A 23,275-nucleotide genomic window follows, 5' to 3' on the forward strand; every position below is an offset into this window, starting at 1 on the left:
AAAGGCAATAGTGTGTAGTAATTTTTCATATTTGTCAGGCAGAAATTTGAACTGTATCCTGTAAGGTTTATATGAAAGAGCAGGAATCTTCATCCAGCATAGCTTTATTCTAATTTGTTGATCTCCATAAATTCGGGTGTTCTCTGGAATCTAGTGCCAGAGTCCCTCACAAGATCAGGGCCCTGCTCTCATGCTGTGAGGCCTTCAGAACCCACATCTGTCCGGGGACAGGCTAGAACAGGGGTCCCCAACCCCGGTTAGGAACCCGGCCGCACAGCAGGAGGTGAGCAGAGGGCGAGAGGAGCTTCCTCTGCCACTCCCCATCGCTCCCCACCGCTCCCCGCCGCCCCCAGCCGCTCCCCATCTCTCCCCACTGCTCCCCACCGCTCCCCACCACTCCCTGCCGCTCCCAGCCGCTCCCCATCTCTCCCCACCGCTCCCCACTGCTCCCCATCACTCCCCACTGCTCCCCATCTCTCCCCACTGCTCCCTGCTGCTCCCCACTGCTCCCTGCCGCTCCCCATCACTCCCCGCCGCTCCCCACCACTTCCCATCTCTCCCCACCACTCACCACGGCTCCCCATCTCTCCCCACCACTCCCTGCCACTCCCCATCTCTCCCCATCACTCCCCACCGCTCCCCATCGCTCCCCACTGCTCCCCGCCGCTCCCAGCCGCTCCCCATCTCTCCCCACTGCTCCCCATCTCTCCCCATCGCTCCCCACCGCTCCCTATCGCTCCCCACCGCTCCCAATCACTCACATTCCCAGCTGAACCATCCCCTCCCCGACCCCCAAGTCCATGGGAAAATTGTCTTCCACGAATCCGGTCCCTGGCGCCAAAGATGTTGGGGACCGCTGGGCTAGATGACTCTGTCCCTAGGCTATGCTCGTAACAGTATGATTAATTAATTATCAAAATCACATCTTCAGAGTCAGGTGTGGACTGTGGGCAGATCTGATTCTTTGTCACTTGGAGCCGAGGTAGATAGACTTTGAATGAATGTAATTCAAATTACAGTACATATATAACGAAGTGCCACGTTCTTTCCTTAGACAGTATGTGTTTACCTATGTGCAAGGCCCTGTTACGGGTTCTGGCAACACAGCAGTGAATAAAACAAACAAAAACCTATGCCCTTACGGAGTTTACATTCTGGGTGGTGTGGAAAGAGAAAGACAACAAAATACAAATGAGTAAGACATAGTTTGTGAGGGACAAGGACAGGTGAAGCAGGAAGGGGCACAGGGAACCGGCTGTGGGCTCTTTAACTCTTCAGGCTGCCCGGCCCATTCCGGCCTCAGCTGCACGCAGTGTTCAGGTGTGAAGTATGTGAACATCGGGGCTTTTCTAACGGCACATCCTCTTTCATGGAACATCACATTTCTGAAAGGGACCTTAAAGATCATGTAGCACATTTACTAGATTAAAACAAAAGCGTTGGTCCCATGGTAAGTAATGTACTGAAGGCCATACGCCTTGTTGGTGCGGATCTACAGGCTGTGCCTCTGTAAGGACGTCTTCACCTGGTTCCTTCGCACGAAGGTGTGGTCTCACTTTTCATGGGTATGTAAGCTTCTCACCAAAATCATACATGTCCTGTGATGAAGCGACAAAACAAGGGGAAGGAAGGAGACATAGATGTGCTTGTGCAAGTGTTTCTAAGAGCTTAAATTCTTAGACATGTTAAAATGTTGGTGTATTTATATTTTTAACTCTTTTTCTCTAAGCCCAGTTTCTTTTTTTTTCCCATTATGTACCTTGTGGTCACCACTGTGACGTACGTGGAATAATACCAGACAGTGACAAAGGGGAATAGGTGGTGTGTTGCTGGCCACGTTCCCCCTTAACGTTTTCTCTCTTGAGTTTGATTCTTTTCTCTAACACCAATGACATTTTACTATTTTTCAGAGAGAAGCTAAAAATGAAAGAACGAGAAGAAGCGTGGGTTAAAATAGAAAACCTAGCCAAAGCGAACCCCCAGGTACTAAAAAAGAGAGTAACATGAAAACGTCTAGGGTGTAACTTGAATGTTTTTATGAGATAGGAGTGTGGATTCATCGTGAGAGGGGAGGGAAATCAATTTCACTAACACTGTATATGAAAATATCTGCAATAAAAATACTTTTCAACTTCGTACAAGTACTTATTTTGCCCCACAAAGGTTTTTACCACAGAATTGACACTTTTTTTATTATTATGCTTTTAAAATAAGATATGAACCTTATGAATATACTGTGGTAAAAAGAAAGTCAGGATACAAGCTCTGTTTTGGGCCAAGATTGTAATTTGCTTTCTCAAATGTCATAGATGCTGTAGTTCAAACAATATTTTCCTTTCTTTTTAATATCAAATTAATTCTAAAGGAAAAGAAATCAAATTTGAAATAGATTAAGTATGAAGTCCATGTCCTCTTTCCTAACATGAGGTTTCTGCAGGCTGAGCCTTTCTTGTTAAAAGTTGACCGACTTCCGTCATCTTAGCCGCTAATCCTTTCTCCCATCCCAGCACGCCCTGGCAGGTGGGCGCCAATGACGTGTCTTCTGGAACTGCCAGCACTGAAGCAGTGTCCCCCGATGCATTACCTCGGGCTGACCCCCGGGGGCTGGGGGTTGGAGCCCTGTCCCGACAGACGTTCTTTCTGATGCTATGTGCCTGTCCGATTATCACTGAAAATCATTTGCCACACTAAGGATTCTCAGGCTGTCCTTAGCTCCCCAGAAAAGATTTTACCTTCTGAGGAAAGCTGCTCGGCTACCCCTAAAATCCTGAAAGGTTCAATACAGTGAACCAGACTACAAGCTATCTATTTATTTTCTTTGGTGAGAGGTATGCATAAATCATTATTATCTCAGTTGCTATGTGGGTTTTCAATCTCTCTGATGTTTAATAAAAAGTGATACATGAATACAGAGTTAAAAGTATGTACTTTACCTATATAACAACATACTGACTTGTATTCCCTCTGATAAAACTATGATCAAGACACAAACCATAGGAAAACTGAATGACATCCTTAAGTGTATGTCCTTGATGCCACCTGAAACAAGTAACTGGCGTTTTTCTAACCATTTTTATTCCATGCTCTTACACAGAAATGCTATTTTATGTGAAAATAGCATGTGAAACTGTGTAGTAGCTAATTTAGGTAGATAGCTATGGGTATGTACTTTTTTTTTTTTTTTTTTTTTTTTTTTGCGGTATGCGGGCCTCTCACTGTTGTGGCCTCTCCGGTTGGGGAGCACAGGCTCCAGACACGCAGGCTCAGCGGCCCTGGCTCACGGGCCCAGCCGCTCTGCGGCATGTGGGATCTTCCCAGAACGGGGCACGAACCCGCGTCCCCCGCATCCGCAGGCGGACCCTCAACCACTGCGCCACCAGGGAAGCCCCTGGGTATGTACTTTTAAGAATAGAATTTATGTTGAACGTGAGGTTAAAATACTGACTGACGTTTGTTGTAAGACACAGTAAAAGCATACGTCTGGGGCAGTGTGGGTGGATGGACCCTGCCCGACGGGGCCCAGGCCGTCTTGCTCTGTCCAGACGGCCCCGTGCCGAGGGCAGACGGGTCCCAATCAGGGTCGTCAAGGACCCCGTCACACACACCCTTGAGATCAACACCCTTGAAAAACATGTAAAGTATATACAGATCAGAGGGTCTGATTTTATTTATTTTACCTGGAAAATAGGAATAATCTCATAGAAAATCGCATAAAGCCTTACATTACAAACGAAGAGCTGGCTGTGATTGTATTAGCAAAGGTGGCCTGGTTTCACTGCTGTGCTGTAACAGATGTTCCTTCTAAAATATACATTGTCCTCATTTCTCTTTTTCTGAACTTTTCCTAAGCGTTCTTACATCACATTTTTATTCCTTTGGCTGCTCTGTTGTAAAATGTCTCGGGCAACAGCCTGAGTGCGGTGGGCTTTGCTTGCGCTCACCCCTGCGTTGTGCTGTGGCGCTCTGACCTGAGCGCCGTCCTGCCCGCGTCTGCGTGTGAAAACCGTCTGTGACCACACCCCAGCAGGTCCTGTCCGCATGCTCCATCCAGTCCACCGAGCAGTGTCTGAAACGGAAAGTACTTCGTGGGCTAATGTCTCCAAGTGGAAATGAGGGCCTTGGTACCCGCTGTTCACTCTCTCTCGAGCCCTTTCTAAATTGTAGTCGTTGCTTGCCATTTACAACAGCAGCAAAAAGTAGATCGTGTTGTGGGTAATACAGCTTGCGTGCCACTTCCATGACGAAAACACGTAGGTGGGTTTTTGAAGCCCGATTCCCCATCTCAAATCTGCCGTTTTGAGAAATGATTTTATAGCTTCCTTATTTTAGGTGGGTTCCCAATCCCTCACTCTGTTCACTGGCGTGTACCTAGAAGTCTTCCTGATGCTGACCCTTGTGTTTTCACAGGCTAAGTCTTTTCGTCTGCTTGGAGATGTGAAAGCAGGTTCCCGTGTAGGCCGGTTGGGATTTGGAAAGCTGTGGTCCTTCAGGATTTGGGTTGTGTCTGTTTTAGCAGTTGTGGCGGTTTAATTTTTTCATGTGATTAAAAAATGTGATTTAATTTTTTTAATTTAATGTTTAATGTGATTTAATTTTTTTAAAGTGAAGATTTTAATAGTGAAGATTTCTAACGTAGTGAAGATTTCTAACGTAAATATGCTTTTCCTAGTCCACCAAAAGAGGCCATATAACAGTTTTACTCCTGTCTCCCTTTTGTGGGGATCGTGTGAAATGAAGACAAGGCACTTCTGTGAATTTTAAGTGTGGCTCTGGCTCAGTGTTTCTGCCCCTTTGCAATGACAAGACGAGGCCATAGGAGGCCCAGGGCACAGAGTCTGGTTGCCTGCCTTTCCTTTGGGAGATGAGCCTCTCTGGGGAAATGTGCCTTCCTTATATCACCTGTCAAGAACTTCAGCCTCGGGAAGGTTTTTATTCCTAGTGAGAATCCTCTGGCCCCGAGCCTGCTAGTGACAGAGATTTCCTGTAGGCATTTTGTAGCATCCTTGTGTGTACTTTTCCTTGCCCTGAGCCCCAGCAGGGCCTCGGAGCCCGCACTGCTCTAGGCACGGCCGCTGGCAGGGTCCGTGTAGAGCGCTGGTGTCCTCTTGGTGTGGCCGAAGCTGAAGATCCCTGCGCCACTGCCCGAGCACTGCAGTGTCTCTGTTCTGTCTGCCCCGCCCAGCTGAGCCCCAGGGGGCAAGGCGCCGTGCAGACCCCAGCTCCCTGCTCCCAGCAGGTCACCACCTCTCTGGGCAGATGGGTGCCAGCTGCGTGTCCCAAATGCGCTTTCCCAGGATACAAAAATGAGAATGAGACACGGCCCCAGGTGTCAAGGAGGGGAGCCAGGATGGAAGCAAAGAGAATCCAGTCCGGGCGGCCGGATGATAGCCCACGCTGGGGGTTGTGCTGGCGATGCTGGCGAGAGGCCTGGTCGCGCCTTTAGAGACACGTAAAGGAAGGCTGGAGGGTAGGGTGGCCAAGGCGAGGCGTCCCCACGGCACCAGGACCTTAGCCCCCAAGAGTGCTGGGCGCCCTGGAGGTGGAGCCAGCCTCTTAGAGGCTCACCTAAGGGGCTTAACCAGCCGGGGGCTCAAGGCAGGGGAAGGGGCGACTGGGAAACCGAGCTGCCCATAGACGGAGCATCACTCATGGGGGAGGGGGGGTGTGATCTGTGTCAGGGACAAAGCTGGAGAGGGGGCAGGACCCGTGGATTTTATGCCCAGAACAGCGTGCGGGCGTCACAGTGTCATCCAGAACTAGTGGCCTCGGCAGGCTCGCGCTCAGGAAGCTCTTCCGGACACTCGGGGGCTCCTGGGGAAACGTGTGGAGATGCCGCTGCTGGACGGGGCTGACGGGGGGGGGCTGCAGGCATAGCGGGCCGCGGGGGCCTGGGTGCCCATTGGGTGGAGGAAACAAGAGCCAAGGGTGTGGCTCCCGCGAGGAAGCGGCGCGTTTCCCAGGGTGGTGGAGAGGCTGGGCCAGGCAGCCACGGGGGCCGGTGGGGAGGTCGGGGCGGCGCGGGTGAGGGTCAGCGAGACCCTCGGAGCGTGAGTACAGACTATGAGTACAGACTGGGAAGACAGTACAGACTGTCTTCCCAGCAGTGACAGAGGAGCGGGGCGCGGCCGGCACCACAGGCAGGGAGGGGCAGCTTCAGGGATGACTGTGGCCCCCGCGTGGCCACAGAGCGGTCACCCACAGCCTGGTGCCCGGCGTCCCGTCGGAGAGGCGAGGCCCAGAGCCGCGGGGGTGAGCCGAGGGGTCGGGGGCAGGAGGGGCTGCTGAGAGCTGAGCGGCCCTCTTGGTCGCTCGCCCACGTGGCAGGAGGGAGGTGGTGGGCCAGGCGGGGGCGTAGGGGTGGGTGCCGGGTCCCCAGCCCAGGCAGAGGGGCTCGCTGTGGCCAGGAGGGCACGAGCCGGGCACAGGGCTGGGGGAAGGGGTGCGAAGCTGTGGCTCGGAACCCCAGCTCCCCCTTCACTGGCCTGGGGCCCCGCGGTTAGCGTAGGTACCTCAGTGTTCCCGTCAGCCAAGTGGGATCATAGCAGACACTTACAGGCTGTGCTTGGAATAGCGCCCAGCTCGCGGCAGACGCACAGAGAGTGGCCGCCAAATGCTGAGGACAGTCAGGGCCTTCCGTGTGCCTTAGCTCACCCGCGCCGTCACAGCCACCTCCGAAGTGATCTCATCCCCACGTCCCACTCACGGAAACAAAGTCAGAAACCCGTCCTGCTCACAGCAGAGCCTGACTTGGCCCAGACCCCGAAGAGAGTGGAGTCCCAGGGCGCCCCGTGGGGAACAGGAGCGGAGCCAAGGGGACCCCACTGACACGTGGGCGTACCGGGCCTCCCGCAGGGCCGCCCATGGGGTTGCAGAGTGAGGTGCGAGCTGTGGGACCGATTGGGGTTGTGTTGTTTGGGAGGAGAGCGGAGAGGCTGTGAGTAAAAGGGTGTGATCGGTGATGGGGTTTAGGCGAGTCTGGAAAATGCCGAGAAGATGACCAGGAGCGAGGGGGCAGATAGAGGAGGGCAAGGCTGTGCGCAGAGGTTGGGGGCTGGAGGTGGAGGTTTCCGCGGGAAGCTTTCCGTGACCAGATCCAGGCTCACGGGGAGTCAGCAGGCTGGAGGCTCCAGGGCGGGGCGTTGCCCAGCAAGGGGCTGGGACAGTCTGGAGTGAGGCGACGCCCGGGGCCCGGGCGCTGCAGGTGTAGGCCGGGCAGGGAGCACTTCCCTGCACGTGGGCTCCCTTCAGGAGGGGCCGCGGGGGGTGGCCTGGGCCAGGAGCCCTGGAGCCGAGCCCTGAGCGCTGACCTGACCGAGAGTGACTCCGCGCTTTGCATTGCAGTACGCAGTGTGTAGTCAAGCGAGCACCATGAGCCTTCCGGTGGCAGTGGAGACAGATGGGCCTTTATTTGAAGATGTGCAGATGCTGAGAAAGACAGTGAACGAAGAGGCTCGCCAGGTAAAAGTGCACAGAGCTAAGCTGGGTGCGCTCCTAAGAGACTTGCTTAAGACGTGCCTGTGATTTTAGTGATGTGATAGACAGCACTGCCTCCTGTGTGTAAGCTAAAGTGAAAAATGCCATGGTGGAATCTTACAGGAAACCTTTCATCCATATACCTTAGATCAAATTAGTAGAAGCAGTTTTTAAGGATTAAGTGTGTGCCTGAAATGTCTTTCTTCATTTACTTTAACAGTAATAATCCCAATTCTTCACTGCAGTCAAATGTTAACGAGAGCAAAGACTCAAAGGTTTGCGGTGACGTCTTCCCCCTCTGCGCCCTCTGCCCCCTTGCGACTTCTGCTCTGGCCCAGAGGCGCCCCTCTTACTTCTCCACAGTTACTGCCGGCCCCCCGGGCCCCAGGACATCAGGCAGAGCCCTCATCCTCTCAACAGCAGGGTCACGCTGCCTCGCAGGCCTGTGCCAGGGTCAGGGCTCTGTCAGGACCCTCATGCAATACCCACACTCGAGTGGTTTTGTTTCCACTTTATTTAGATCACCACCGATCCAGAGAAGGGCCCCTGTCACTAAATGGGGAACCTTTGCGATTTAGGCTTTCAAGAGGGTAGTGGGTGGAGTTCCCACGTGTAAGGAGCCTCGCAGTTGCTGTAGGTCTCCGATTGTACCTCCTGTTCTCAATCCTTGCAGTTGATAAAGTGCTAACTGGATTTGGGGATCTGGCCCTTTCTGACTCTGAAACTTTAATCCCCTTTGAGCTAAGAATTCCTAAAGACATCCAGCACCACAATGCTGAAAAGTAACAAGTTAGGCTAAAATTATACTGAATGCAGATGGTCTCTAGATGATAGTGTCATTCTGAGCTCAGACAGAGAGGGTTTTTTTTTAACCTACTCGTTTTTAACTCAAGTAAATTGTATTCCCCACCTGATCAGACAGGATCGGGCATCACCAAGAGCACAGGCTCTAGACCATGCAGACTGCACTGCCCAACGCGGCGGCCCTGAGGCACACGTGACATGTGGCCGTCGGCTCTGAGCTGTGCGGCAGCCCAAAACACACCCGGGAGCTCCCAGGCTTAGTGTGAGGAAAGGACCTAGAAACATCCCCTTCATAATCTTCTGTTGCTGACAACATGGTGAAATGGTAGTATTTTGGATCTACTGGGTTAAATTTTTAAAATATTATTAAAATAAATTTCATCAGTTGCTTTTCACTTTTTCAATGTGGCTACTAGAAAATCTGGGATTCCATATGTGGCCAGCATCGTCTTCCGACCAGGCAGCGCCAGGCCAGATGCCTTTCCCTTGGTGCTTCCAGAGTAAAGCACCCGCACTGGCCCGTCTTGCCCCTTCCTGCCCGGCTAGTTCTTGGCCTTAGGTTAAGATAAAAGCAGGTGGACGCAAACACGAAACATACAGTGCAAGAACAGCAGTAACTCGTTTTTTCACTTCATCCAGTTGGATTCCATCACTTCCTTGCAATATTCTTAGCAGTGAACAGATTGAATGAAAAACGTGAAAATCCTTATCTTTCCCTCTCTCTCTGGGGTGTTAATTTTCCTACTTCTTAATTTTTTTTTTAAACTTGGAAAGGAATTTGAGGCCACCTGTTTGATTACCATTTTGATGTTTTGGCTTCAGGTGGGCTAAAAGACGTGAACACTGGCCTCGTTACTGAAGGTGGTCAGAGGAAATCAAAATCAGGGTCCCTGCTACCAGCAAGCCTGCCGGTGGGTTTATGACCACATATTAGTCTTTAGGTCACTCGGGCCGTACAACGTAGAGAAAGAAACTGATGTCTAACAAGCCGGTCTTTACACATGAAATATTTTTAGGGTTGGAGGATTTTTCTTTTTGGTAGGTACATCCTTGGACTTGATCATTAAAGCTAGGAAAAGAATAAGCTATGCCCAAAATGTAATGAACGTATTACATAATTACATAATCTATGGGCCTATGCTTTCTGATTTAGGGCCTACTCTGTAGGAGATGAAGGAACACAAATTAAAATAGCATTCTCATCTTGAGTAAGACTGCCTTTGAAAGTCAGCTCTAGTATCTCCGTGGTGGCCGATCTTCCAGCGGCCCTTGGAGGAGGGCGCGTCTCCCTCCTTCCCTGCAGGAGTTATGAAGGAAGCAGCCTCTATAGTCATCTCCTCGCTAGTTCTGAGACACCACGTGTAGACAGGACATCGCTTGGAGAGCTCTTTCAGTTTGCTGGTTTGTTTTTATGACTTTTGAAATTAGACTGTATGACTGAGTTTTCTGTGTAACTGACATTCTTACAAAAATCATCCCCCTACCCATAACCTTTAGATTTCTACAGATCACATTCCTGGGTTGGAAGACTCCATGCTATTAAGACGTCAGTTCTCCCCCAAAATTAGCGCAATCCAGTCAGAATCCCAACAGGCACTTTTCTTTTTTTGAAAGACATAGACCAGTTAATTCTGAAATTCATATGGAAATGCAAAGGACCTAGAATAGCCGAAATAACTCTGAAAAAAGAATAAAGTTGGAAGACTAACACGACCCAATATCAAGACTTACTGTAGATTTCTATGGGTCAATTGAATTTCCCCCCAAATATCAAAATAATCCCGCATTTCTTTGAAATGATTCGGATGTGGGCTTGGGATGCATGTGAGGTACATGACAGTGTTGCCGGAGAATCGGCAGAGGAGACCCTAATGCTAATGGAATGTACTTGGTTGGAATTTTGTGGAGGAATTCAATTATCTATTTACCTGTCGGATCCATGATTTGGGTTTCTTTTGAGAAGATTGTGTAACCCTATATAGAACCTCCAAAATAAACTAGTAACGTTCATGTGAATGACATTGACATCAGAGACATTTAAAATGTTTTACAATTCTCATTTTTAACAGTCGGTCGGGAGGAAAGCAGTGTCAACCATGCAGTTAAGGAAGGTGTAGAAAGACGGAAGGTGGGAAGTGAAGGTATTCCTTACTCAGTACGTAGAAGTGTATTTAAGGCTTTTATATTTAGGAAAATCACTGACAATGTTATGTACATGAAGTATTTTCCCTTTTTTCCCTGTCAATCCAGCTTGTGATGGTGAAGACAAAGAAATCTGGTCCCTCCAGAGATTTTTGATGAGTTCTGTCCTAAGTTCAGTAGTAAAACGTGCGCTCTTCTGTATGACCCACCCCGATGTCGTTTTCCCATTTACTGTATAGATTTAGCCTTTCAGCGTTGCCATTTTGCTGCAGACAGAGGCCGTTTCTCTCCGGCTTGCACCTCCGTAGGGGCGTCTGGGGCAGCGTGTCCGTCTGTCTTGTCTGCCCACCGTCAACAGCATGCTCGGCCCACACATCCCTCCACCAGTGTCACTCGCCTAGAGGGACCGTCTGCATGATGTCCCACTCTCCTGCCTCCCCTTTTTCTGATTTTTTTTCCCGCCTTGTCGCTTGTGAAATTGCTCTCTGCTTTACACACTGGTTTTAAATGGCTATGCAGAGAGGCTCAGATGGGTCCATCACACTCTCTGTCCTTCCAGAAGCTTCCGGGGTCATGTTTGCCTTCTCAACTTGCATTTATTGGTTCCAGGCATTTTCTATCGAAATGTTTCTTCTCTTTGGAATGCCTGTTGCAGCATTTATTAAATATTTCAAGTATCGGAAAGGCCTGATTTTGTTTTGCTTCGCTTTGCTTTGTTTTACAGCTCCACCTGGAGTGGACATAAAATTCAGGGTAGAATTTCCCTCTGAGTTTTGCATTGGTCGAAGGCAAACACGCTCCACAGATGAGACCACTCTTACAAGGACTGTGACCGTGACAGGCAGCCCCTCGGGGACGGAGGGGCCTCCACAGTCTCCTGACATGCGGGGTTGTCCTGAAGGCATCTTACATTAGTTCCCAGGAGGAAAAAACCAGAATTCCTGCCTTTGCCATAAATGAACGTTAATATTCAAATAACAGTTCTAGAAATAATCCTAAAATGATGTCATGGAAAATTCCTTACAAACCTTGATATTATTGAGGTTGTCATATAAATTTGCAAAGAACCCTAAGAAACATTAGCTCTGCAAAAGTGTGTACTTTTCATATATGGCGTCCGCAAGGCCTTGGCTATTTCATTAACGCAAAGAGAATTACACTTTGCATGTCGTACCACCGATGTTGGCAAGCTGGGTGCTGTGAGGAGTGGTTAGGGATACGTTCTTTCTGTTGTCAAGTGATTGACTTAATACAGATTTTCTTCTGGTAGGTGTTTGACCACCACCACAAACGTAACTTCTTCTCTTTAAATATAATCTCCCCTTTGCTGGAGACACTAAACAGAAAGGAAGACGTGGTTCTGGTTAAAGTTCCTCATGCACTGGCAGCTTCCTGGTACATACGTTGTGTCTAGGTGATTTAGGTGGCTTGTTGTTTTGTTTCAAAGATACTGCTATTGATGCAATGGCCCTACTCCAAAACCGAATAACTTGTTTAACTATTATGCGTGGAAATGGACACTTTCGGTGTATAAACGCACCATATCAGCCCCCCCCCCTTTCTTTGCAGACACAGATCTCTAAATCCCCATGCAAAAAGGGATTCATGTAGGGTTTTTTAGTTTTGGGGTGTTTGTTTTCGTTTTGTTTTGTTGAGTAAAACCAAAATGTCCTAACTTTAGGGAAAAAATGGAATGGAGATGGGAGTCTTATATCTTACCCTTATTAGGAAATTTTATACAAATAATTAAATACAGTTTTTCTGAATTCTAGAGGGTTTTTCCCCCTACATGACCCATTTAATACCTCTCATTTTAAGTATCTTCTTTCAAATTTGATAGAAGTTTTAGACCTGTTATTTATTGGCTTCGAGTCCAGTTTAAGTATGTTATTCATTCTTTCTTTTTATTTACCTCCAAGGGAAATTTCAACTTCCTGAAATGCTTCTGGAAGGGACATAAATTGACTTCGGTAACATTCTGTGAAATAGGAAGATTTTACAATTTATGGGATTTACTAAAACTGGTGAATTTGCAAATAGCGGTACTCGATGCTCTGTACAAAACTACACATTTTATAAGACCACAATGCCAATATTATGCACGCCGTCCTTGGGTTACTTTTAATAAATGAGGCGTTCTTGGTTAATGAGGGTGATAAGAAACATCCTGCCCTTTGTGTGCTCCAAATCCCCAGGGAGGCGCTGAGTGTGGGCACCACTGGCTCAGTGCAGAGCGAGCACACTTCCGGGTCGGTGGGTCTGTAGCCAATGCCGTGCGTTTTTATTCCAGGCACAGAAGGACCTGAAGAAGGACCGGCCCCTGGTGCGCCGCAAGTCCGAGCTGCCCCAGGACCTGCACACCAAGAGTGCCCTGGAGGCCCACGGCCGTGCTGACGAGCTGGTCCCCCAGGACGGGCGCTAGCCCCGACGCCGTGCGCGCGCCAGCCCTGCTCCGGTCTGTAGAAAGTACACGCTCTGTGTGCCATACAAATCAGTTACACTCAAGTCAAAGCTTTCTCCAACCCCGTTCCGTAGGCAATAACATCCTTCCGCCTCAGCTCGAGACTAGGAGTTCAAACAATGGTGACCACCCAGGGCCACATGCCGCCCATGGTGTCCCCTGCACGGTCCCAAGTAAGCTGGTTTTCCAAAATCAGAGCTAAGGAAAGCACCCTAGTCATCATCTTCACGTTCTCCCCAAATGGAATTTGCGATCATTTAAGATAGGTGGTCCAATGATAATATCAGTGTTTTTCAAATCAAAGGAGCACTTTAAAAAAGTATTACCTACTTTTTAAGACTTTACAACCCTTGAGATTGTTTCCACGTGATTGTTAATGCCAGCAGTTTCTTTCTGGGGTTTTTTGGTTTGTTTTTGTTTTTTAATCTCATGGAAGTGGTTCCTTGCTGTCATCGTTCCAACACCACTCAACTGGGAAAGTGACACGACAGCCCCCGGCCGCTGCCTCTTCCTAAGGTACTGCTTTACTTTGACCAATACCATGCGTACCACACCCTGCTGCTTCTGTGTATCGCTAAAGCCATATTTCCAAGTCTGCGGTCCAGGACCAGGATCCGGGAGTGGGCACGTAGGAGAAATTTGTTTTAAAAAGAGCTTTCTCTTGACTGGAATTGGAATTTTAAAGTGATGTGTCTGTGTTTTACTCTTTGCAGAATGATTTCTCTCTACTTACACGTTGTTGCCCTTGAACAAGGCTCTTCAATTAGATAAAATTATATTCTCTGAGAATTCCACATTTTGTAGAAAATTAGGACGAGATCATTTTGAGTGAGGCCAGCTCTCGGGCCTGATGCAGGCCACCGCTGCCTTTGGGCAAAAGTAGCAGGAACAGCGCCGTGGGCAGGGCAGGCACCCCCCTCCCCGCAGTGTGGCCCTGAGGGCTTCGTGGAGGCGGCGGCAGCGATGGCTTCCAAGGAGTCTCTTTCTGTTGAAAAGAGCGCACGTAATAGATGCCTCGTAAGGAAAATACAGCGTCTTGAGTTTTCATCGGTCTTCAATGCTGCTAAATATTTCAGACTTCCTTGCATGTATTCAGCTTTTTGTTTTTGATGGAACAGCACGAGGAGAAAAATCTTTAAACTTAATGCTTTGTTCTTTATTACTCTCCGGGTGGCCAGTATTTTGACTTACTTATCCTGCTTGAAAGCTATTTGAGATGCGTACTGCTGCTCTAAACCAGTGATTCTAGTTTCTTCTGTCTCTGGCATAAGATTCTATAACTTGATGTTAAATGTCTTGATGCATCAAAGGTAAAACGTGGCTTCTTTCAGGATCTGTTTTTCAGTTGAGGTCTTGGGAATCCACTCAGACGTTGTGAGAAGCAGACGTGGTTCCCTGTGCAGCTGTGGTACGTGCTGCCCCTTGGTTTCACTTAAATCCTTTGATGATGTTTATTTCCTTGTTTCCTGTAGGAAAATCATTTGGAGGGAGGGGATTTCTGGCGTTCAAAGCAAGTGCTAGATTAGAAGCTGCCCCAGCTGAAAGGGGAGGAACCCTCTTTGTGAGCAGGAAGTATCCATCCACTTCACCATGATGAAATTTATCATTTAAAAAAAGTTTAGATGCCTTCTCCTTTTGAGGGAAAAAGGGTGCTTTTTATTGTATAAAGCAGCGTCTTATGTATTTTGATAAACCATTGTTTGAACTTCCGTCTTTAGCTGATAGATTCTCAGATATACTTGGTTTGGATGTTCGCAGTTATGTTTGTGACAGAGGTTTCTGGGAAGCCTCTCCTCTTGCCCTAGGGAAAAAGCAGAATACCAGTGTTTGGGTGATGTGGAAAGCTCAACGTATAAGAACATCTTTTTGTCTAGGTTTTACTTCTGCTCTTTATTGAAGACAAACATTCACCAAAAAGGGAGGAAAAAAAAAGTTTTGAGAGAAACTAATTTTCTTTGACAAGAGTATTATTTAATATTTTGGGCTATGAAAGTTTTCCTAGTTAGTACTCAGATTCCCTGTGCTAATTGTCCAACTGACATATTATTACATAGATACACTGTTTATTCTGTACCAAACTGATTTCAGAAGTCCTGCATTGAAAATAAACTGGTGACTGTTTTTCTTCAGAAAGTTCTGCGTTTGGCATCTTCACTCTTTCTGAAGTGTATCTGTACATCAGAAATGTCACTATTCCGAGTGTCTTTTTAGTGCAGCTTTAGTATGGCTTCCTTTTAATATTGTACATACATTGTACCTTTGTTTTATGGTAATGAGTAATAAAAATGTAGACTTCATATTTTGTACAAAATGTCCTATGTACAGAATAAAAAAAGTTCATAGAAACAGCAAAAATAGGTAAGTGGCACAATTATTTTTCTTTAGAAAATATCTGTAACTTGATGCTTTAGTGAAATGTTAAGTACCTACATATTTTTTAACATTTTGTAATTCAAAACTTTTTGTTTTGACATTGTTTATGAAGAGAGACTTCATACACTTGCCATTTAATATGCTCTTTTATCTAATTTTAAAAGAAACTCTAAAAATGGTGTATTATATGGACTAAATAAAGAACATGTGAATTTTACTGCTCATCATGACACTAAACTTAGCCGTGGTGTTGGGCAAGCCGGTTCCGATCTCTGTCCGGCGACAGTTAGGGGCAGAGCAGCCCCGCCAGGGATACCGGCGGGAGTCCCTCACTCAGCACTGGCGGGGCGCCCACGCTGCCGTCCATCACAGCCACGTCTTTGCAGAGCCTTCTGTAAGGTCATTTTTCTACTTTTCTAATGGGAAAAAGTAGAGATGACCTTTTAACAACCACCTCTTGTTTTGTGAGTAGGCAAGTGTGAATCAGAACACAGTTTATAGAAATGGAATTATTTGAGCCCTAACCATGATGTTTAAAATTATTCTTGAAGAGACACTGAAGTCTTGAGAACAGAGTCGTGTGGCTAAGAATATGAGTTTGAGATCCTAGCTGATCCACCCCCTTCTTACTGGGGGCCTTGCTGTCCTCACCGGTGCTGTTACCGAAAGGTCGCTGGGGGCAGGCCCAGTATCAAGTTGCTCCGTCCCGTCACTGCAGTGACCTCAGCCTCCCAGCAGGTGGACCGTGACCCAAGCCCCTCAGTTCCTTTATCTGCCAAACGGTCCCTGTGACTCCCCCCACCCCAGGACAGAAGTGCAGAAGTCGCCCTTGGAGCTGGGGTGTCTAGGAAGGGGAGGTGTCTAGGTAACCAGTCGTCTCGGTTATCAGTCTGGCAAGGTAAGGGCCCAGGCAAAGTCTCCAGGGTGGGAATCTCTGGCAAAAGAGACTTCCTGACTTCACTTACTCGTTCATAACACGATGAACAGGCCCACTGCCCAAACCAAGAAGCGATCCAGTAACCGTAACTTAATCTACGTCCCTCACGAGCTTTCTTCTCCAGCCTGGAGACCGGCATGACTTCATACCATAGCAAGTTGCTTCATGGGTGAGGAGACCCAGGTCCCTGGAGGTTCAGTGAGCGTAAAAGCCACGTCTCCCAATTCCTGGCCCCTTGCTCGTGCCGACATGATTTGAGACCCCAGATCTTCACCTAAGGTGATGCTGGGACCGTGTCAGATCTCTGATGGCTGTGCACGGGTTCCCGCCGCCAGTCTGCACGCACCAGTGCTGGGCATGATAAAGGGCTCCCCCGTACTCAAGACGAAAGGGCAATGAGCCGGTTCCCTTCCATTAAAGCACTATCTATCCTTTAACTGACATGCTTTTCCTCCACTCTTGGCATTAAACCTTCAGGAAATGGCAAACACAGGACTTCCCTGCTGGCGCAATGTTAAAGAATCCGCCTGCCAACACGGGACACGGGTTCGATCCCTGGTCCGGGAAGATCCCACATGCCGCGGAGCAGCTAAGCCCGTGCGCCACGACTACTGAGCCTGCGCTCTAGAGCCCGCGAGCCACAACTACTGAAGCCCGCGCGCCTAGAGCCCGTGCTCCGCAACAAGAGAAGCCACCGCAGTGAGAAGCCCGCGCACCACAACGAAGAGCAGCCCCCGCTCGCTGCAGCTAGAGAAAGCGCAGGCGCAGTAACGAAGACCCAACGCGGCCAAAAATAAATATAATTAATTAATTAATTTTAACATTAAAATTTTAAATGGCAAACATAAATAGCAGTTTCTTAGTAATTCCCTTCTTGAAAACAGTTGGCAGTACCGTGGGCCACCCTCCACCCCCCAGAAAAAACAATATGGCAACAGCGCAGATCAGCCTCCTGACCTGTGGAATCTGGAATTCTGGGAACCCTTGGTCTAGTTCAAAACCCTTGTTTTACAGAAAATGAAATAGACCCAGAGACAGGAAAGCCCGGAACTAGTGGGCGTTGGCACCCGGTCCATCGTACATATTTAATGGGATCTCAGAGTTGTGTGCTTGTGGGTCGTCCTTTATGTTGCCTGCCACTTGCATTCTTTCTAGGTTGTGAATTTTTTAAATATCTCTGGGAAAATGAAAGATTTACTTGAGATAGGCAACAAGCTTCATATGGAAGTGTTTTTACTTTAACAAGTAAAAATTTAGGTATTTCCTGAATAGAAAAAAAGGCCATATTAAAATCCAAGTTTCTCAGAACATTTGAGGAAAGCTTTTTGGAGTCATCCGTGCATTGTACAGGATGTACCAGAAATGCTCAGTCATTTATAACCACACATTTTCTATTTAAAAAAAAAAGGTACCCTTATTTTTCACCCGTTGCTCTTTCAAAACTTGAGTATAATAAATTAAAATCAAACACAGGCCCCCTAGAGTGAAGACTTGACCCAGGTGAAGATAGTGGAGAGAATTCCAATCAACAGATGTCTGTGCGCATGTGGGCGCTGGGCCCTCAGGGTGCCTGGGACGGTCTTGACACCCACACATAGAGGGGCCGGTGCCGGCAGGACGGGCCACACCTGCCTGCCACCTCCCAGCCACAACCCTGCATTCGTCTTCATCCCAGGAATTGGTGCTGTCACCGCTGCTGGTCAAACCCGGAACACAGCCTGGATTCTCCCTCCACTAGGGATTCTTAAATCCCAGAGACCGCGCCTCCCAGGTACCTCTCTGTCCATCTGCCTTGCCCCAGCTTCCATCATCCCCCAGACAGTGTGACGGCTTTCTCTCCAGAGCATCTTAAACGGTGATCACGTCACCCTCTTGCTTAAAACACTTGAGTGCCTTCACATGGCACTTAAATAAAGCCTGAACTCCTCGCCATGGAGATAAGAATCTCTGATCTGACTCCTGCTGACTTCTGCAACCCACGTTCAGTGTGTCCCATCAGGCCTCCATGTCTCACCCGATGACCTCTTTCCCACCGCAGGGCCTTTGCACAGGCTGTCATGCCCATCCCATCCCCCAAAGTGGCCTGGCTGACTTCTTTTTATCCCACCAGTCTAAACGGCAATGTTTTCTCTGAAAGAGTCCTTCTCTGACCACCCTATCGAGTTGGACACCCCCGTTACCCTCAGCCCACCCCCTTCCCTTCAGAGCCCTGATACAATTTGTAATTATATTTGTTTCTTAGTTAAGTGCCTCCACCATCAGACAGGGACCTCATCTGCTTTTTCATCGTGTGTCCCCAGTGCCCAGCTCTGCCCCGGGTGCAGACTTTGCTCACTTTGCCAGGCGAATGAAGGTGCAAAATGCTGGGATGCCCGCCGGGGAGGGGCTGGACCCCTGAAAGAGGCAGGCCGTGGGGGAGTCTCGCTCACTGCTCATCCCATCACGGGGTTTACGGGATGTGCCAGACAGTAATGCTGGTGATGAGCTTCACAGACATCCTGCTTCTACGGAGAGATGCCCAACAAGTCAGGATCACGACAGGCAGAGGGTGGGGCGCTGCAGGGGACATCTCATTGGGCTCCACTCAGTGAAGGTGGAAAATGTTCCAAGCAAAGGGATGTGTACAAAGACCCAGCGATGGGGGAGGCCTGAAGTTTTGCTGGCGCTACACCGTCACCAGAGGGACCAGGGAAAGTGGCCGAAGAGTGAGGCTGCAGACGTCGGCAAGGGCCAGCTCGCTGCGGAATGTGGACCTTAGCCGATAGGCGGGGGGTGGCGGGGTGGGGGGGCACGTAAGCCCCTCAAATTGAATGAGGTGGGGAGAGTGGGAGTCCCGTGCAGGAGAGCGAGGACCGGCCGGGAGGAGCCAGAGCCGCCTCAGGGTGCGAAGTCTCTGCTACCGCTGGGACTCGGGGCGTCTGGCCGTGGGGACCAGGCGTGATGCCCCTGCGTTCCCAACGCCCGCGTGTCAAGGAGTCGGGCCGCGATGGCAAGGGAAGGAAGGCTGGTGGCCAGAGAAGGCTGTGCAGGGTCCCCCTGCACAGAGGGTGGACGGGGTGTCCACGCACTCTCCCACCACCCCAGCGCCAAGCTAGGGGGCAGCCCGGGGACAGAGACTCAGAGGATGCGTGGCCTCCCTGTTCTTAGCAGGAGCAAAGCTCGTGCCTCACCCGGGTGGCGGGGATCCAAACACTGCTCTCATCCTTCACCCACCCCTGCCCGCCCACACCCTTGACCAGACGCAGGAGGCACACAGGAAAGAGAAGCAGCAAGGTGACCCCGAGCTCAGTTGGGTGGCGCTGAATGGTGATGCCATTCGACCTCACGCATTTGGTCCATTCCCTCCACACACGTCTTTGTTGTATTCTGAGCAGGATGGCGCTATCCTCGAGCACCTCCCCTTGGGCAGAAGAGAATGAATTGAAGACGAAACTAAGTAGCCCAGCTGCCTGGGGCCCGGAGGCAGGTGGGGTCGGGAAGGGTCTCTGGAGGGCTTGGCCATGGGGGAGGCTGCTGACCTCGGAGAGAGAACCGCTGGGCGTGGTGGGAAGCAGGACGGAAGGTGAGGACGTGGACAGGGGACGTCTCAGCATCCTGGTGGAGACACTTTGGGGTTTAGGAAACCAGAAAACAGGACCTGCTGCAGAGGGGCTGCTCAAGTGTGTTTGTGCATCAAGGGGAATAAGCCCATCATGGGGTCTGTGAAGGCGAGAGGGGCCTGGAACCCAGAGCACAAGTGCAGGGGTTGGTCTTCAACAGGAACAAGGACAGATTATCCATTGTAACAGAAGGAAGGCAGGGAGGGAGGAATTCATGTAGATGCATAGATTTGCGGCGGGTAGGTGAGCGAGTTGCCCTCTGATCCCCTCAATGTTCAGTGAATTCTGAATGTCCAAATGAGGCTGTACTGAAAGTGAAACCGGTGGTGTGATTCTCTCTGGCCACATGGGAGGCCCGGGGTAGGGGGGCAGACGTTCCACCTCCTACCACCTGCTCGCCCCTCCTCCAGGATGAGGTTTTGCAATTTACCATTAATTCTCCCTGAAACCGGCTCTTGCGAGGACGCTACAGGTGATGACCCAGAATTCACAAGAGGTAGCTGGCCTTTCTCTCACTATAAAGGAGGAAAAAGAATCTGTTTCCTCTGACGGTGCCTCCCTGGGGTTGCATCCCCCTATGCTGTGAAGAGACATCAAACAGGTGATTACCCCGTAATGCCCCCCGAGGGGCAGCTGGGACAGATGCCAGAGGGCCCCATCCACTCATGGCAGCTTTCTAGCTCACCCTCCAAAGCTGGGCTCCAGGGAGGAAGGCGACTTGTAGCCTTCACACTGGGCTGCGATTCCAGCTCCATCCCCCTCTGTGCTCTCATCTGTGAAATGCAGGTAACGATTCAGTCCTTGTAGGTGTTTGGGAGGATTAAAGACATGATCATTTAAAGTGGGCAGAGGAAGCTCAGCAGACGGCACCTGCTGTAATTGTTAGCATTATGTGTCCTCGCCCCGTTTCACAGTGAGAAAACAAGGGCTCCCGAGGGAAGGGGGGGCTCATCCACAGCAAAGTCAGCCACCCTGGTGGGAGGAGCTGGTCATCATGGATCCAGAAGGAAATTCACAGCACAGTGGGGAGGCTGGGAGGAAATAGCATTTATGTTTATTGTGATGGATATGCAAACGTGTACAACTCTTTGGAAGGGCAATTGGGTAATGTTTAAAATATTAAATATTAAAACTATTTTAAATGTCATGCCTTTGACACTGCAAATCTGCTTCTAGGAATTTAGCCACTGAGACTGTTCGTGGTAGCCTTGTTCTCCATAGTGAAAAGTGGTAGAAGCCAGAGAATGTATTAAATAAATACAGGTGCATCCTGAGAACTTAGAGCTCCTGGCACATAATGGTTCCATCCAAACCCCAGCACTGAGACGATTAAACTCTAGCCTGCTTCTAGCAGCAGGAGGCTGTGTCCCTAGGATGACCCCAGCCCCCCATTCAAATGCCTGCCTGAGAAAGCCCAAGGCTGCCAGGAGAATTTCCCATTTGTTCCAGCCAACCCCTGACCACAGGCCCTGACCTGCCTTCCTCATTTACTAAGAAGGGCTTACAATTATGAACCTTGCTCGGTCCCTTTTGAGGTGTATGTGTACCTTCCACAGCTCAGGGGTGTCTTTCTCAACGACCTGAAAGCCACTCCCTTGAAACGGACTCATCAGGAAGGATAGGGCTTTTATGGAGGGTAGAATTCTGACGGGTAATTATCGGCTAGCAGACACAGCCAGCCAGGTCTTATCTACACTGACCCACCGTTGGTGATTTTTCACTCGAGCGCCACTGCCCACACCCCTCCCTACTCCCTCATCCTCCCTTTGAAACACCAGTCAACTCTGAGGGACTTCCCTGGCGGTCCAGTGGTTAGGACGCGGCGGTCTCACTGCCAGGGGCCCGGGTTAGATCTGTGGTCGGGGAACTAAGATCCTGTAAGCCACACAGCATGGCCAAAAAAAATAAAGGCAATAAAAAAAATTTTTTAATAAACAGGGTCATAAATCAACTATATTAAACACCGGTCACCTCTGCGCAAATCAGAACAGAACTCGGCTCTTTCCCCTGCTGTCTGTAATGACTGAATAATATCTATTTTCACCACTTTAACTAATGTTGGCTATATTTATCTTCGACCATCCATAGAATGGAATAGTACGTAAACTTTAAAGAAGGTTTTACGTGCGGACTTCCCTGGTGGTCCAGTGGTTAAGACTCTGCGCTCCCAATGCAGGGGGCCCAGGAACCAGATCCTGCATGCCGCAACTAAAGATCCTGCACGCGTCAGTGAAGATCCCAAGTGCTGCAACTAAGACCCGGGGCAGCCAAATAAATATTAAAAGAAAAAAAAAAAGGTTCTATGTGGAGAAGCACTTAAGAGTAGTGCCTGGCACACATTAGATGTATTAACTATTATTATGGAGATTAACATTTTTATCTGTTGGAAAAAAGAATGCATTATGGGTGTATACATATATAAAAATGTATTGAGCTGCAGACTTAAGATTAGTATATTTTATGCTTTCAACTGTTCCATAAAAGTTTTTTTTTTTTTTTTTTTTTTTTTGCGGTACGCGGGCCTCTCACAGCATTTTTTTTTTTTTTGCGGTACGCGGGCCTCTCACTGCTGTGGCCTCTCCCGTTGCGGAGCACAGGCTCCAGACGCACAGGCTCAGCGGCCATGGCTCACAGGCTGAGCCACTCTGCGGCATGTGGGATCTTCCCGGACCGGGGCACGAACCCGCGTCCCCTGCATCGGCAGGCGGACTCTCAACCACTGCGCCACCAGGGAAGCCCCCATAAAAGTTTTTAAAAATGGAGACTGTGGGGCTTCCCTGGTGGCGCAGTGGTTAAGAATCTGCCTGCCAATGCAGGAGACATGGGTTCCAGCCCTGGTCCAGGAAGATCCCACATGCCACGGAGCAACTAAACCCGTGTGCCACAACTACTGAAGCCCGCGCGCCTAGAGCCCGTGCTCCGCAACAAGAGAAACCACCGCAATGAGGAGCCGGTGCACTGCAACGAAGAGTAGCCCCCGCTTGCCACAACTAGAGAAAGCCTGTGCACAGCAACGAAGACCCAGCACAGCCAAAAATAAATAAAATAAATTTTTAAAGAAACGAAACTGTATTAAAACTATATGTTCTTACATGGAAAGTTATTCAAAATATATGTTTAGATGAAACAAGCAAGTTCCAAAACAGTTTGCTTAACAGAATCATATTATATGCATACACATATATAATACCCCCAAACAGAATATATCATATACTATATATAATGTCAGTATGTGCAAACAATAGATAAATATTTCAAGAGCTTATATATTTCTGGAATGTGTGCACTAATTTTACAAGTGTACATTTTACAAGTGTACATTCCTGTTCCAGGTTGCAACACTTGGAATCAGCCAGGTCCTGACGCAAGACGCCCAGGCCGTTACGCTGACATGCAATCTCCCTCCTTACCACCAGAGGGCCGCCAGGAGCACCCGCCCGATCGCACCGCCGCCTCCCAGCATATGGGAGGCCTGCCTTGAGCCCC

At 49.2% G+C, this 23,275-nt stretch overlaps 1 protein-coding gene across 14 annotated transcripts in view; it reads left to right on the forward strand.

The window, feature by feature from the left end:
* The window catches only part of PPP2R5C (protein phosphatase 2 regulatory subunit B'gamma), a 142,666-nt gene extending 125,636 nt beyond the window's left edge, over nucleotides 1-17,030 (forward strand). For 7 of the 14 annotated variants that reach the window (XM_032618809.1, XM_032618844.1, XM_032618875.1 and 4 more), the window contains 3 exons: nucleotides 1,911-1,983; nucleotides 7,342-7,458; nucleotides 12,710-15,470. In XM_032618809.1, coding sequence (XP_032474700.1) covers nucleotides 1,911-1,983; nucleotides 7,342-7,458; nucleotides 12,710-12,841 — 322 coding nt within the window. In that variant the 3' untranslated portion in view covers nucleotides 12,842-15,470. Of the gene's footprint in view, nucleotides 1-1,910; nucleotides 1,984-2,507; nucleotides 3,188-4,407; nucleotides 6,312-7,341; nucleotides 7,459-12,709; nucleotides 15,471-16,667 lie in introns of those variants that run through there. The other 7 variants (XM_032618817.1, XM_032618864.1, XR_004347963.1 and 4 more) reach the window with 6 other exon arrangements.
* Nucleotides 17,031-23,275: the final 6,245 nt, after the last annotated feature.

Source organism: Phocoena sinus, chromosome 2 (assembly GCF_008692025.1).
Source record: "Phocoena sinus isolate mPhoSin1 chromosome 2, mPhoSin1.pri, whole genome shotgun sequence".
Classification (NCBI taxonomy): domain Eukaryota; kingdom Metazoa; phylum Chordata; class Mammalia; order Artiodactyla; family Phocoenidae; genus Phocoena; species Phocoena sinus.